The following is a 17,024-nucleotide window of genomic DNA, read 5'->3' as shown; positions in this document are numbered from 1 at the left end:
TTTATGAAGTGTAGGGGCACCATTGTGATTATATACCTTGAATAGAAATTCTGAAAGTTTTTTTTGAGGAGTCCCTACAGTTGGTCTCGTTTCTACTATGTCTTCTTTCAAGACTGATGTCAATTAAAGTCCAATCAAATAATCGCTTGCTTGTGAATATCTTCTATACTTCATACTTCTTCTTTTCTTTGGTTTTGTTCCAGGACATCCCAAATGCCGATCTCCATGGCTTTATAATATATACACACAGTGAGTACCATTTAAACCATTATAAGGTAGGACTCAATCGGATCATTGTGGTTTATAAGTATTCTTACCCTTTATATTTGTAACGTAATGCATTTATTTAAATGTGGTACCAAATAAGCAACACAAGGTAGGAATTGAACAGTGTCACCGCTATGCAATTTTTAAAAAAGGTTTATGTACATCTTACGTAGTTCGTTCATAATGTCCTTTTTTTTAGTTTATTTCTGTCTTTTACACACCTGCGATTGGTGTCTACTCTGCAGGTGTTACACTGTGATGTCAGCTATTGGTTGCAGCCAACACCCGGTGTATTCAGATGCTGAATAGGCTACGAACTTGAGCTGAGCCGGCATCAGCTCTGCGTCCGATATATCAGATGCCAAGCATGAAAGGGTTTTAGGACATCTACCATCAGGATGATTGTAAACCAAGCACGCTTACATGCTGGTGTGTTCCCCCTCTGGCAGTATGTGACATTTTAGCTTCTTAAGCCCTAGTTTAAAAAAAAAAAATAAATTAAAAAAAGCCCCGAGCCACTCAGGCTTATTTACATAAGTTTTAAAGCCTTTTAAACCTTTAACCCCTTAACGCTCTGCGCCGTAGCTCAAGGAGGTGCAGGGAGTGTATAAAGAGGGCTCACGGGCTGAGTCCTTCTTACACAGTTGGGGGGTTGTTGCATATTGCAGCAAACCCCCACCACTAAGAACCGCCGTCTTTATTCTGACAGTCGCTCCCCCGAACGTCACCGGGGGGCGGCGATCGGTTGCCATGGTAGCTTCGGGTCTTCGTTTGACCCGAGGCTACATGGCTTCTGCAGATTCGTTACAACGAGCCACTGGCTCATTTTTAGAATGACCTGCAAAAATGACATATATTGCAATACAGAAGTATTGCAGTATATGGTAGGAACGATTTGACCATCTAGGGTTAATGTACCCTAGATGGACTAAGAAATGGTGAAAAGAAAAAAAAAGTTTAAAAAATAAAAAAACATTAAAAAAATATTAAAAACTGAAATCACCCCCCTTTCCCTAGAACTGATATAAAACATAATAAACAGTAAAAATCAAACATATTCGGTATTGCCGCGTCCCAAAATGCCCGATCTATCAAAATATAAAAACTGTCACGGCCGGTGGTGACCTCCGAGACGGGAAATGGCGCCCAAATGTCCAAAATGCCTGCAGTTTTTTTTTCTTCAATTTTTCCACATTTGGAATTGTTTTCCAGCTTCGCAGTACACGGCATGTTAAAATAAATAACATTACGGGAAAGTAAAATTTGTTACGCACAAAATAAGTCCTCACACAGGTCTGTATATGTAAAAATGAAAAAGTTATGGATTTTTGAAGGGGGAGAGCGAGAAATGAGCGAAAAAACCCTGTGCCCTTAAGGGGTTAAAGTGTGCTTTGTTTACAATCCTTCATCCGGATGGTAGATCCTTTAACTACTTCACACTCAGCGAGGGATATATCCATCAGTGACCTATGAAGGGCGTATGAAGAGGGCTCACGGGCTAGGCCCTCTTCATACAGAGATAGGTTTTGGTGCACGAATCGCTGAAGATTTGGTTTCTGAATATTGTGCCAGTGGCTCAGTTTATCGAATCCTATGAAAAAAATAAAAAATAAAAATAAATAAAATAAAAATAAAAGCCATATATGTATATGGTAGGAACGATCAGACCATCTAGGGCTGAAGTAACCTTGAGGGTCCAAAAAATAGTGGGGGAAAAAAAAAAAAAAAAAAAAAAAAACACACACGTTAGAGCATTTTGGGAAGCGGCAATGCCTATTAAGATAAACGTTTATTGCACATAATGGAAAATAGTGCACAAATGTCTGAAAAGCAGACAGCGATTACATGTCAAAAGGAGGGCAGAGGAGGGCTTCAAGCTCCGTTCTCCTCATTCGGTGTTGTGAAGTGAAGAGAACAGAGCCTGTGTCCTTCTGCTGTACCCTCAGTCAAAAGCCACCTTTTTAACCCTTTGATCACAGCTGCCCCTCTGTGATCATCCCCTATAATGCCCACACTATTAGGGAGTTCCCAGTTTATGCCCATCAGGCAGATTTCCGTGCCTTTTCAGCGAGAGTCCAACAGCGTTATTGACTGTCAGACTGACAGTTTTGAACAGTGACAGTTCATGAGTGTCCACCAGCAGCAGTGTCACTCCAGCTGTCAGTGTGTACGATTGTTACATTTACAAGTAAAGTACATTACACATTGTTAGGTTCCAGGAGCCCAAGTACAAACAGCAGGGTAATCTGAAATTGGCCATTTCAAATTATTATTTTTTTTTACAGATTACCTGGTGGACATGATTGTTGAGCAAACCAACTTATATGCCCAGCAATTTTTAGAAACTAACCCAAATTCATTTTATGCCAGGCCATATAGATGGTATTCAACCACTAGAGAAGAAATTACAAAATTTCCAAAATAAAAAAAAACATCAGTAAGGGACTATTGGTCTAAAGATCTCTTACCCCCTTGTACGGATCAACAATGCCCAGGGCTCACTTTGAGGCCATCCAAAAATTTCTCTATTTTGTTGACAATTCCCAATGCCCACTCCCCCCCCCAAAAAAAAAACCCCAGAAAATTAAATTTCTAAGCCAAAAATTCTCTTCCCTGGTGCATTTCAAGGGGAGAAAAACGTTCCAGATATGGCAAAGATTTACAAAATGTGTGAGTCCGAAACAGGCTACACTCACCCATTTCGGATCTATGAGGGAAGGGACAGTCAAATTCAGCCCCGATTGTCCTCCATCCCTCACAATAACTGGGAAGATTGCCTGGGACCTCCTGCATTCAGTGTTTGACAAGGGGTACCACGTGTACCTTGATAATTGGTACACAAGTGTGCCCTTTTTTCCATGCCTGGCTGAGAAAAAAAAACACTGGCATGTGGGACTGTTAAGGTAAACCTGCTGATAGATCAAATCCTGTCATTTCTACTTGTTCTATTTTCCTAAAATCATTGTAACAGAGACTTCATTATAAGATGGCGCCGGCATCGTGATCATAATGAAAACAATTAAGGCTAAAGAATGTCAACAAGACCTCAATCCTGACGTCAATAAGCAACAGCAAGGAAGTTCTCCAATCAAGAGACTGCACGAGCTGGGAATTCTCCGCCCCCTTCTGCTTCTTCCATAATTTCTATATAGTTTTGTGAAACCAAATAAAGTTCTAGCAGTGCAGATTTGCCATGGCCATGATCGCATGATTGAGATTTAAATCAGCAAATGTGTCTGAATTAATTTCTTATGATGTGCACACATGCTTATTGATTAGAAACACGCAGCCAACGCACACTAAAAGAGGATGTCTTAAATCCTACCCTAACATTGGAGGCACTGCTGAGATTTCGCGATCAGGATGACCAGGACGCCCCCTCGTTCCAGCACCGTTTGCAGCCTCGGGGTTATTACTTCCCAACTGGGTCTGATCAGCCCACGATCACGGTAAGTTTCAGATAACATATGTTAACCTGTGACTTGCCTGTGACTCGGGGAGTGGTGATACCTGTGGCTGTAGACAGCTGGGATTGGAGGGTAAATATGCATAGCCACCTGGGGTCCTGCATCGGGGTCTGAATTGTTATATAGCACTGTATGAGAAGTGCCTTGGCTGCTGTGTGTATGCGCTTTGCTGAGCCAGAACAGAAAGGGGGGGGGGGGGGGGGAGGACGTTCCAAGGTCACAAAAGATATGATACTGAGAGAAATGGACAAGGGCCTGGGACTTTGAAAAAAAAGCAGACAAGGGATAAATGTCTGGGATTCTGAAACAGGCGGCCAGGATAGTGGATAATAGGCCGAAAGTCAGGGATTTGATTTTTGTCAGGGGAAATTGACAAGGAATTCGGACAGGAGAGATCGTTAAGTGGGGACCTTCTGATAAACCTCTAACCGACACGCAGTGAGCTAAGTCTCTATAACTGGTTATCAGGGAGCTTGAAGGTCAGCCCTTAAGCCGTGAGCAGCTGCACGGTAAGGGTCTCGGACAAATTATGCTGCGGTTTCAGAATAGAAAGGACGTCCTCCCAGAGGGAACCCCTTGGTGCGCTAGCGATAGTTCAGTGCAAAGAAGGGAAAAATGTAGGTAGACAGAAGGTTGTTCAGTTAAGTAGGACTGATGGAAAAGTGCAAGTTGATATGATGGAACAGAAGGGCTGGTAGGTTTGCAGTGAAAAGAAAAGTAATAGTGAAGGTTTGAGAGTTTTGGGATGTGTTAGAGGATCTGATGATTGTACAAGTGAGAAAACTTGATCAGACACTTAGAGCCTATGACTTTAACGGACGGACCAGGACAGAGTGACAGGGATCCTTCTGAGTGCCGTTTAAGAAAGAGACCGGTGATAAGGGACATTTCAAAGTTTTTGATGTGGAAAGAATTTGAGAAAAATAGATTCAATTATATTTTCCTTGGAGTGAAAAATGGCCCCTGTAATCCAGACTCCACCCCTGTATCTGGTGGTTAGAGAAGATGACACACCCTACCATTCTTCAGTGGCGGCCATCTTAAGTCGGTTTATTTTTCAGTGGCGGCCATTTTAAGTTATATTCCCTTCAAGTCCCTGAAAGTTGATTGCTGTTGACAGCCATAAAGGCTGGTTGTGGGGCTTTGTAGGATAACAGCTGAACCCCCCCTCGGGATTCTGAGCAGACGTTTGAAAACAAATGCCGGCTGGTGATATTTCACCGTTTCGGGCCTCTGCTGGGAGTCTTGGAGTGAGGGATGTTGTTTGATTGAGTATTATTAAAATTTATTGATCCCGACAATTAGAGAAAAATTACTATAAAAAGTGTTTCAATGTCTCTGGTACCTGCTTTCTGGCGTTTAAGGGGTTAACAGAAGGGTGGGGTCTGTTGGAGCTGCGTTTTGTTTTGTGAAGACATGTACATGGCCTTGACGCTGAAGTTCTTCAAAAATCTAGGGCTCTGTCTGAGCTGTGTTATCACTGTGTTCTGTTCTGACCTTGACGCTACAGTAAGCTGAAGTTGTTTACAGAAGGGGGCAGATCGCTGCGTTTAGAGTTCTCCCTGACAATCTAAACACTTGTTGAAATTTATTTGATTGTGGAACAAGAATACAGTATGATGTGATGTCCTCCTGTGTACCCCATGAACAGACTAAGCAAGAATGAGCCCCCCAACTGTATTACAGAGCCTATGACTGACTTTTGTTCCTTTTTGATTAAAAACCATCTTAAGTGTACCTGGATTTTATTGAGACGGAGTCTAGCCAGAACTTTATAGGAAGCATAGAACACTGGGCTGGAGATGTGGTGGAGGGACTCTGACATTGACGTACAGAGGGAATAGAGGATGTTTCACAGACCACGCCAAAGTGAGATTGACAACATCTCCGGAAGTCTCAACCGACCAACCCAAGTGGGCGTTGCGGGGAGGAGACATTACTGTAGTGAGTGGCGGAGACGGCCCCACAGGGCAAGACAAAGGGGGTGGTTACGGACAAGGATGTCAGCGAGAACAGCCCCCCAAACAGAGTTATCGCCTTTCATTGTAGAACTCTCCCCTGCTAGTCCGATGATGATTTTAGCCCATTCCCGGTCAAGAAAAGACTCAGAAAGAACAGCTGGATACATGTAGGATGGTCCATGATCTCTAAGCTGCCAATGAGTGCACTGAAGCCCAGTGGTCCCTAGCCCAAACTGGCAGCAGTCCCTGAGAGTGACATATTATTCACTGTTATTGATTTGGCAAATGTTTTACTCTGTGCCCCTACATGAAGATTGCCAGTACCTATTTGCCTTTACCAGTTCAGTATTCCAGTATATCTGATGTACATTCCCACAAGGGGGGCAAAACTCACCCAGCCAGAACCCCACGGCCCAACAGGGAGTAGACTGGCAGACTGTCCCCTTACTGGATGTTCTCCTTTCCAGTATGCGGAGGACCTACTGTTTTTGTTTGCCAGGATGCATTTGACCTTATGTGTTTTCTGTTCCAGAAGGGTTGCAAAGTTTCCAAAGACAAGCTCCAGTACTGCCAGGAGAAGGTGGTCACTGTTTCTCAGCCACAGGCAGATACCTGACAGAGGAAAGAAAGCTGGCAGTCCAGAATGTGCCCCTGCCCTGAGGCCCTAAGCCCTTTTCACATGTTTCTAGCACTGGCCAGCTCCTGCAGCCTGGGATAAGGTCTGCTACCTCCAGCCTGATGCTGCCCCTTTCTGACTGCATTGCCTCTTCCCCATTTGCCCTTAGTCAGGAGGCAATTGATGCATTCCATAGCCTTAAGCTGGCAAATCCTGTCTGCCCCGGCCCTAGGCACATGCCACTGAACCAGACCTTTTATTTTATTTTGCACTGAGTATGTAGGCCACAGGTGTCTTAGCCCAGGAACGTGGTGGCCTCCCCAGTGGCCCACTATTAGGCCCGGTTAGACTCAGTCGTGAGGGGAGCCCCTCATGTGTCAGTAGCTGCAGCCAGCAATCTGCTCAGCAAGACCAGTGAGTTGATCCCAAATCCTAGATCACTCAGTTATTGTGCAAACCCCACATACCTTGCACAGTGTCCTCACCAAGAACAGCCCAAGCATCTGAGCAAAGGCCAGACAGCTCAGACTCCAGTGTGCACTCCTGATTCCCCAGGATACACTGATAAGGTGCACAGCTCTGAATCCTTCATTCTGTCACCAGTCTTCCAGGATTCAGAGGGGGGGGGAGAAGGGTAATTAACCCAGATGTTGAGTTTTTCTCATAGATGGCTCCAGGTCTGCAGGAGAAGACAGACGGTTCTATGCTGGATATACAGTGGTCAGTGGCGCACATGAGGTAGTACAAGCAGAACCACTCCCTCCACACAGATCAGCGCTGGAGGTGAAGTGATGGCACTCAGGGAAGTGCTACAGCTGGTGGAAGGTAAAAGGGCGAACATCTATACTCAAGGTATAGTTCTGGGGTCTTAACACGACTATGAACCCATATGGAAGGCTAGAGATTTCCTCACCTCTGCAGGGACCCCCTCTAAGCATGGCACCCTGGTTAAAGAGCTCATGGATGCTCTCTTACTTCCACAAGAGGTGGGGATAATAAAAGTTAAACCACACACAATTTGGTAACTCCACAAGCCAAGGGCAAGTATGTGGCTGACGGGATGGCGGAGCACAGATGGAGCCCGGAGACTGTCCTGAAGTCTCAGCGGTGAGTTCTGAGCTAAAAGCTGCTGTCCACAGCTGCTCCAGTCCCTGGTGGCCTGAGAGTCAGCAGAAGTGAAGGAAGTGTGGAGGAAAGCTGGAGCCCAGATGCCGATGGGACCTGGATGCTGGGAGAGAGGGTGTGCCTGCCCGGAGCCCTGCACCCGACAGTAAGTCAAGTAGCCCACGGACACACACACACATCCAAAATGGCCATGCTAGTGCTCATAAACCACCAGTGGTTTGCCCCGGGCATTACTACCCCTGTCACTAGACTAGTGAAAGCCTTTATAGTCTGTGCCCGCCACAACCCGGGTAAGGTGGTAAAGTCCCCACAGAAGGTGACACCTAAGCTGCTGTATCCCTTCCAGAGACTGCAGATGGATTTTATCCAGCTACCAGAAGTGGTACGTAGGAATACGCGCCTGTGTGCATTGATCTCTTTCCAGGGTGGCCAGAAGCTTCTCCCATGACCAAGGCTACTGCCAGAGCTGCAGCCAAGAAGGTGGTGAGTGAGATTTTTCTGCAGGTTTCGACTTCCGGAGACCATAGAGTCCGGTCGCAGAACCCACTTCACTGGACAGGTAAAGACCTGAAACCTTGTCCCTCCTGGGTGTAGAACAGGCCCTGCACACCCCTTACCCTTCCCAAGTTAGTGGTGCGTTTGAGATACTTTAAACTGCACTCTTAAGTTAGAGATCCAGGAGGCCATGGAAGAAACAGGGAAACCATGGCGTGAGTGCTTTCCTGCTGCCCACCATTCAGTTAGGACCACCCTTAACAGAAAGATGGGATTGTCCCCCTTTGAAGTACTTTTTGGCCGTGCACCCAGACTAAGCCCCTACTTTCTACAGACTCTATAGATGATGGCAGGAAACCAGGTGGAACATGCCACACAGTTGAGCCAGGCCTTGAAAAAGGTCGGCAAAAGTGTTTCTGATTCCTTTTTCAGATGCAGACAGAGACCTCAGGACGCATAACCTGATGCCTGGAGACTACGTGGTGGTAAAGAGACACCAAATAGAGAGTCTGGAGCCTCGCTACGATGGTCCTTTCCAAGTCCTGCTGACCAGTGCCACGTCTGTGAAGCTAGAGGGAAGTCCGCACGCTTCCATGCTTTCTATTGCAGATTAACCTATTCTTCTTGCTAGCTGGTCTCTTCTGACTGACTGTATGCTCAGGAACACCCCAACCATGACTATCACTGTAACTATAGGACCGATCAGGGTAGGAGACTTTACCTACGGTCGGTGCAACAAGACAATGACCTTCTTTAACATTGACAGCACAGGTAACCCTGTATTAGCAGTGTCTGATGTGTACTGGATTTGTGGGGATAGGAGAGTCAGGGCAGGCCTAGAGGCTGGGAAGGTGAGTGTACTGCGATAACACTTGTGCATCCTCGTGATCCCCAGGGATAAGGTTGGTCAGACACATAAGAAAAGGTGGAGAATCCCAAAGGATTCTGAAGGTCTGAGAGAGAAGCCCCTAGATGACAACGTTTTTATGGATACAGTGGAAGCACCAAGGGGGGGTCCCAGATGAGTACAAGGCCCACAATCAGATGTGAGCAGGTCTAGAGTCCATTATTCCCCAGATAGCTATGAGCAAAGATGTTTGTTGGGTTAACTGTTTTTATTGTAATCAACAGAGATTTGTAAATTATATCGGAGATGCTTCCCAGAACCGCATGACTTTGGACATGATCCTTGCTGAGAAGGGAGGAGTCTGTAGGATGGTGGGAGTGGCTTGTCGCATATACATCCCAGATGACATCGCCCCCTATGGATCCGTTACCCATGCTCTTGAAAAGATTGAAGGACTGTCCAGGGAACTCAAAAGAAACTCAGAAGTGGACGCTATATCCTTCACTTTGTAGTTGGGGGATTGGAAGGGTTTCCTTTAAGTGCGGATGATATTGGGGATTGTGATTTTTCTCTTGTCACTTATTGTGTGTTGTGTGGTCCCCCCCATCAAGTCCACCTAGTATCATGGGTATCAGTAGGGAGAGGTAGAGTAGAGATTTGATTCCCATATGTGAAAGTCCACTAAATGGGGGCACACCCAACAAGGGGTCTGCTGTCATCCAACTGGTGAAGAGGAGAGCGAAGCACATATGGGCAGATCTGTAGGTCCTTCCAGACTAAGAGTAGCAGAGAGAAATTCCAGGATTTAGGGGGGACTGTTAAGGTAAACCTGCTGATAGATCAAATCCTGTCATTTCTACTTGTTCTATTTTCCTAAAATCATTGTAACAGAGACTTCATTATAAGATGGCGCCGGCATCGTGATCATAATGAAAACAATTAAGGCTAAAGAATGTCAACAAGACCTCAATCCTGACGTCAATAAGCAACAGCAAGGAAGTTCTCCAATCAAGAGACTGCACGAGCTGGGAATTCTCCGCCCCCTTCTGCTTCTTCCATAATTTCTATATAGTTTTGTGAAACCAAATAAAGTTCTAGCAGTGCAGATTTGCCATGGCCATGATCGCATGATTGAGATTTAAATCAGCAAATGTGTCTGAATTAATTTCTTATGATGTGCACACATGCTTATTGATTAGAAACACGCAGCCAACGCACACTAAAAGAGGATGTCTTAAATCCTACCCTAACAGGACGATTTGCAGGAATTAGAGGCACCTTCCCAAGACTCTAATAAGCCAAACCCAGGTTGGGGAGAGCAGAGCACTTCACAGTGATGGGGTCTTCTTTTTTAAATTTAGGGACAAAAAAAAAAGATGTGAACAGCAGCCCCTATCTCAAGACCACTATGCATTCAGCATTACAATAAATTTATGGGGGGAGTGGACATGTCTGACCAGATGCTCAAACCGTACAAATGCCATGCGGAAATGTAAAATATGGTACAAAAAGCTGGCAGTATATTTTAACCAAACGGCATTGTACAACTCCTATGTCATCTTTAGGAGCACTGGTCACCAGGGATCATACCTGGAATACCAGGAGAAGATAATTAAATGTCTTCTCTTTGATGACAATGCGGCAGAGGGAGGAGAAAGTTCTACCTCTGAGACTGCTTTCTGCAGAATTGTTCCTGGGCAGCACTTTTCTGGAGTAGTGCCCCCCACCGCAAAAAAAGTCACACCCCAGAAGAGATGTGTTGTCTGCTTTAAAAATGGCAAAATGGGATGATTTGTGGGGATTTCCACAAAATATAACTTGTAAAACCCTTTACAATATGAAATGACCTCTTAAAAAATGAATCTTACTTTTTTTGAAAATTTGAAAACTTGCTGTTCTATTACAAAGTCACTTAATGGCCAAATAAAATAGTATAAAATGTAAAAAATGATGGCAACATAAAGTAGATTTATGGTAAATGTTATTTAGTAACCAATTTGGGTGGTTTGACTTACTGTACAAGGGGAATAACATTTAGAAAAAAAAAAAAAAAAGCAATTTTTTCAAAATTTTTACCAAATTTCCTACTTTTTAATAAATAAATGCAAAGCATAACAATCAAAATATACCACAAAAAGACAATCTCAAAATTACCTGGCCATGATAAACCGTTCTAAAGTTATAACTTATATAGTGACACAGAACAGATGCTAAAAATTGTGCTTGGTCCTGAAGCTATATAATGGCTTAGATGCAAAGGGGTTAAGGATGGAAAGTATAGTAAGAGTACACATTGACAAAATGAACACTCACATTTCTTCCGACAGCTGTAGATTTTGGAGACTGATTGACATCAGCAAATAGTATGGTCAGGTTCTTTGCTTCACATTCTTGTTCTGTAGACTTCGGTAGCTTTATAGACAACAACTGAAAATTTTCTGAAAATAAATTTAAAAAAAATGCTCAAAAATTGACAAACACAAGGGTCCAAAGCAAATCAGTACAATAACTTCCCTGCTTATAAATTAGACCATCAGTAGGCAAGTGTTCCCACAATATGAAAGCATAAGTTTGCTTTTGTTAACGTGCAGTCTCCTTGGTGCCATGACAGGGTACAAAGAACTTCCTGAAATAGGTGCATACTCACCTGAAGAATCCTTGTTTTCTGCAATAACAAACACGGTGTCATGTTTTGAAGAATACAGGGAAAACATTTTGTACCCAATATGAAAAGTCTAAAATAAAAAAAAATAAAAAAAATTGTAATGAACAAAAATACATTTGCTGAAAACAAATCCAATGTACATAGAGGAAATAGGCCACTAAATAAAAAAAATATCCATCTAAAAGAGAAGATGAGCTCCACTTCATCTCAATACAGGCCCTAGAGTGTCTAGCTTAGTTAAGACAAGCGCCAGGAACAAGATGAAGAGAAGCCCAGGCGAGTATCCTTAGATTTTTTTTCTTTTGGTTTTTTCCAAGTGGTGGATATACTTTAAGGTAAATGAATAATGGTAAGCACACACCTACCTTTATTAGAATGCCATCAATGAAGTCCCATAACTTAATGGTGCCATCCAGAGAGCAAGAGTAAAGCTGTAAAATATAAAAAATAACTACTATTATAGAAAGATGAATGGAACACTAAAAATCATATCTTATTCCAGTGAGGATCTTTTAGACATGCCTGCCAAATGGCATTGAAAAAGAGATCCTCGTTATAACGAATGTTTTGCTTGTTTCTTTGTGTGGGAGGGAGAGGTGGCTATATACATATGATCTCATGGTCCCTGAAGGAGCTGCATTTTCTGATATACATCCAGAACCCTTGATAGAGCTATTGAAGTTTTTATTAAAAATGTTTTACAGAGTAAGGCCCCAGTCACATATCTAAAACAATGGCATGCAGTAGCAATTGAACAATAACATATGTAGCCCATTGAAGGAGGGGAACAATAAAACAAAAAGGCGTCCGGCACCCAAAATCAACAACTGTAGTTTGTTTTTCAGTGTACAGAGCTTAATGAGGGCTTATTACCTGTGTAACAAAATTTACCCCCATGCCCGTTGACATTGAGGTGTTGTAAGGGTAGGAAAAAGTTATTACTGGCCATGCAATTTTTTTTTATGGTTTGTATGCCACATAACAGGCATGAAGACCATGATAAATATCCAGCTTTTACTATCCTATATAGTTTTAATCACACATGTCAGGCAAAAATAGTTAGTTATGATATAAAGCGCTGTTCCAAAGATATAATTTAATCTCTTCACTATAATAGTATGGTACAGGTGTTAATTATGTATGAAGAGGGCTCACAGGGTTAGCCCTCGTCATACAGATGTGAGGTTTGCTTCATGTTGCAGAATACACCCACCACTAACACCGGTAATGGCTTTGAAGGTGTTCATGGCACCAGCTTTGCTGGTGGCTGTCAAATTCCAGCAGAGTGGGGCTGTCGCCATCTTGGTTGATTGTCGCTTCCAGTGATGTCAACAGGGAATCTCAATCAGTTGCCATGACACCCTCTGGTCTTTGTAAGACACGAGGCTGTATGCTTTCTGCAGATTCGTTACAATGTGCCTAGAGACCCAGAAAGGGCGTCTAGGACCAAGGTGAGATCCCAGATTGGAACCCACTTAAGGATCTGGGGTCTAATCCTGGAAGCAGCTAAAATAAATCTCTTGACCCATCTCTGTGATGCGCAAGAGGATGATCAGAAAAAAAAGGGTTGAGAGCCGAAACACAAACCTTCAGGGTGCTGGTAGATAACCCTACTTCCAGGTCCTTCTGCAGGAAGTCCAGAATCTGAAAAATATTTGGGTTAGGCTGAGAGGGAGGATTATCCCTGCAAAAAGTCAAACCTTTTCCAAATCTTGCGGTATATGGCAAAGGTAACCCTTTTCCTACTTGCTTTGAGAGTAGACACTACGGCCTGGGAGAGACCCTGGGATCTCAAGAATTCTGACTCAGGATCCAGGCTGTCAGCTGAAGCTTCCCCGAGTCTGGATGGAGAATGGGTCCCTGGTACAGAAGGTCCTTCCGCAGAGGTAGTATTAAAGGCTGTTTTAGGGACAAGAACGTTAGCAGGGGATACCAGCTCTTAGCCTAGTTTGGGCAGCTGAAGATCCCACTTGCCTGATCCATGAAGATCTTCTTGAGGACCCTTGTGATCAAGGGGATAGGGGGAAAAGCTCAAGAGAGGTTCGTCCCATGGGTGACTGAAGGCATCCAGATGTTCACTTGACTCGTTTGCTTCCAGAGAATAGTAAAGGCGGCATTTTGAATTTTCCCTTGTGGCGAATAAGTCGATTTGAGGTCTGCCCCAGAGACGGATTAGCTGAAGGAAAACCTCCTTGTTGATGCATCATTCGTTGGGTGAGACTTCCCTCCTGCTGATGTAGTCCGTTTCCCTGTTTAGGACTCCTTTCAGATGTGTAGCCAATAGGTAGAGGATGTTATCTTCTGCCCAGGAGAATATGGTGCAGGCAAAGGAGGAAAAGACTGGAGATATTGTTATCCCCGTCGTCATAGATTGGAAACGTCCGTGGCGTTGTCCGGTAATATGAGGACATGGCGACCTGTTAGGTGAAGAGCATTTGTCCTCAGAGCTTTCCAGAGTGCCAATAGCTCCGGGTAATTTCTTGACTGGGAAGGGGTCCAGAATCCTTAGGTGAAGTGAGAAGGGAAGACTGCTCCTCAACCTACACTGCTTGCGTCTATCATGATGGTGACACATGGGAGGCAGTGCCAAGTAACCCCTTTCCCCAGGATCTCCACCCTTTAGCCACCATTGGAGGTCCCTTTTCACAGAGGACAGGATGGTGACTTTTTTATCCAGGCGTGAAGATCTTCTGTTTCATGACTGGAGGATCCAACTCCGCAAGACACTAGAGTGGTTCCGGTTCCAGGCTACTGATGGAAGGCAGGCAGTAAGAAGGCACAGGATGTTCATAGCCCCTCGAACAGATACGGAAGCCTTCCTACTGAAGGATCGGATCTGACATCTTACGTTGTCTGCTTTTTCCTGAGGGAGAAGACACATCTGATTTCAACAATATTCCAATAAATTTCTCGTCGGTGGAAGGTGCTAAATCTGACTTCAGTGTTCTTTAGGGTAATCTCTCTTGCAACCATTAGATCGGATTTGTCTCTCCCCACTATAAAGAGATTGTCTCCATCATTCCATATTTAGACATTCTGTAGCTTCAGGAAGGCCACAACCTCCACCAGGAACTTAAAAAAAAAAAAAAAAAAAAAAGAGAGAGAACTGAGAAATCTGAGATGAAGGGCGAATTGGGACGTGATAGTAAGCATCCTAAAGATCTATGGGGCTTCTTGACCAGGAATAGTGGAGAGTAGAAACCAGACGCTTCTTGATCGAACTGGAATCACCACGGCCGAGTGGATGAGGGATGAGACTTCCTATTAGATAAAAGAATCAGTGGAGGGAGAGGCAGAGGATAAGGCAAGAATAAATCTTGAGTACATTGAATTCTATTCTGTATCCAACCGGTTGATGTTCAGGACCCAAGGGTTCCACCCTGAAGTCACTGATTCTTGCCTCCGGTATTGTCAGAGGAGTTGGAAAAATGGAAGCCCCTTTCTCTTCCTCCCTTAGGGTAGCTCCAGCAACATTATTTACCTTTCCTGCGAAAGGAATCCTTGGGGTTTTTTTAAGCAACGGAAGGAAGCCTTCTTAGTAACCTCCAGGTTCTCAGGTAACCCCTTCTTATTGGAGGCCTTCTCCAAGATGGCATCCAGCTCTGGGCCAAAGACAAAACTGACGGTGAAAAGAACAATGCAGAGTTTGGATTTGGTGCACTACCCCATTGCTTCAGCCACAGGGCCCTTCTTGTCAAGTTGGTTAGAGCGCCCTCGTTAGCAGTGAATCGAATACCCTCGAGCAATTCTTGGAGTTCCCACCTGGATGTGCGATTCTAGTTCCTTTAGCCAGAAAATGAGAGCACTAGACTTCCTGTCCATGGGATGCTTAAGCTGCGCCAAGTCCTCAAGGGGAAGGTCCGTCCTCTTGGGGAAGGTCCGTCCTCTTGGGGAAGGTCCGTCCTCTTGGGGAAGGTCCGTCCTCTTGGGGAAGGTCCGTCCTCTTGGGGAAGGTCCGTCCTCTTGGGGAAGGTCCGTCCTCTTGACTACTTTAGTCACATGGACACCCACCTTAAGGAAGGAGTCCCAATCCTTAAAGACTTCCTGGTTGAAATCAAGAAGTCTCCTAAAATTCTTGGAAATTATGATCTTTTTGGGATCCTTCCACTCCTCCGATCAACCCCATTAGGGTATCATTAACTGGAAAGATCGGTTGCTTTTTGGCCCTTAGGCCGCCAAACAGTTCGTCCTCCCGAGACAGAGGGAACCTCATCTTCAATCTTAAGGGCCTCACGTATAGCCTTCAGGAGATGATCTAGCTCATCCACATGAAACCGGTGGTGGGATTCTAGCTGCTGACCCAAATCCTGGGAATCCCACTCCTCTGTCAGCAAAAGAACAAGAAGTGGCCTCAGAATCATAGTCTTCTTCATCAGAGGAAGAAACGACTGCCAGTCTGGGGTTTTTTGAAGGGGGAACTTTCTGCGTTGATGAAAAGACAAAAGGAAACCACCTTTGTTCAACAAAGGATTTTAGTTCATCCGTGAAGGATGACCTTTCCTTACGCATTAAAAAAAAAAAAACCTCTCAATACAGGACCTGCATATGGGTTTCTTTTAGGAGTCGGGCATGGAATGAAGACACATATTACATTTCCTAGCATCGATTCTACTCTTCTCAGATCAGTCAGACTTGCTATTTTTTTCTGATCTCTTCTTTACCTGTCCCCTTGAGACCCTTGATCTTTCTCCTAAGAGGGAAGGAGGTAAGGAAGATACTAACTTGGGGTTCTAATAAATGGAAACGAAATACATTAGAACATGCCATACAGCAGTACTCACATGACCAGGAGGGTGAAGTAGGCCCAAGTCTGCCTCATCAACCATAATGTGTCTGGAACGGCAATGAATGTATACAGCGTACACACCTATAGACCTCAGATCACCGCGACTAACCGCTATATGAGGTTTAAAATGCCTTACTTCAAATTTTAAAAAAACTTTAGGAAAAAGATCAAAAGGTAGCAAGAAAACAGACAGCTCATCTCGCCAAAAATGACATCTTTCACACCTCCATAAACTGAAGTAATTAGCATCAGAAGATTGCAAAACAAAATTTTTTTTCTGTACCAAAGTATAAAGTAGACTTATTTGAAAGACTGAGCCCACAAGGAAGTGACACAAAATGTGTTTTTTAGACTATTTCACAACATTTTAAAAGTTTTTCCAGCTTCCCAGTACACACCATGGAATAATAAAAAACGTTCTGGCGTTTACAATTAGGTTGTCCTATGGTCAGCAGATTCCCCTAGCCTCTTGTATTGCTGGAGAGGGAGGGGCAGGAGGCACAGAGCACCCTACAGACAGATGAACTTCCTGGTTCAGCAGCAGCTCTACATACAATATAAGGTCTGGATCCGAGGGGATATGGTGACATGATAGTGCCATGTCATTTACTAGGCATGGAAGCAGAGCCTGTCATTGTGTCTTATCTCATGACTGCGATCTGGCTCATCTCCCTTTTTTAACCCTTTCCCGCCCTAGCCCTTTTTCGTTTTTGCGTTTTCATTTTTCACTCCCCACATTCAAAAATCTGTAACTTTTATTTTTCCATGAACAGAGTTGTGTGACTGCTTATTTTC

The 17,024-nt window shown here is 44.1% G+C and overlaps 1 protein-coding gene across 2 annotated transcripts in view; it reads right to left on the bottom strand.

Moving 5' to 3' along the window:
* The window catches only part of WDR75 (WD repeat domain 75), a 219,199-nt gene that overhangs the window by 196,881 nt on the left and 5,294 nt on the right, over positions 1-17,024 (bottom strand). For both annotated transcript variants that reach the window (XM_072120944.1, XM_072120943.1), the window contains exons 3-5: positions 11,809-11,874; positions 11,426-11,513; positions 11,092-11,216 (exon numbers count right to left, since the gene is read on the bottom strand). In XM_072120944.1, coding sequence (XP_071977045.1) covers positions 11,092-11,216; positions 11,426-11,513; positions 11,809-11,874 — 279 coding nt within the window. The remainder of the gene's footprint in view (positions 1-11,091; positions 11,217-11,425; positions 11,514-11,808; positions 11,875-17,024) is intronic.

The sequence above is a fragment of the Engystomops pustulosus genome, chromosome 8 (assembly GCF_040894005.1).
Source record: "Engystomops pustulosus chromosome 8, aEngPut4.maternal, whole genome shotgun sequence".
Taxonomy (NCBI): domain Eukaryota; kingdom Metazoa; phylum Chordata; class Amphibia; order Anura; family Leptodactylidae; genus Engystomops; species Engystomops pustulosus.
The sequence above is the reverse complement of the archived record's forward strand: the minus strand, read 5'-3'. Positions and strand labels throughout refer to the sequence as shown.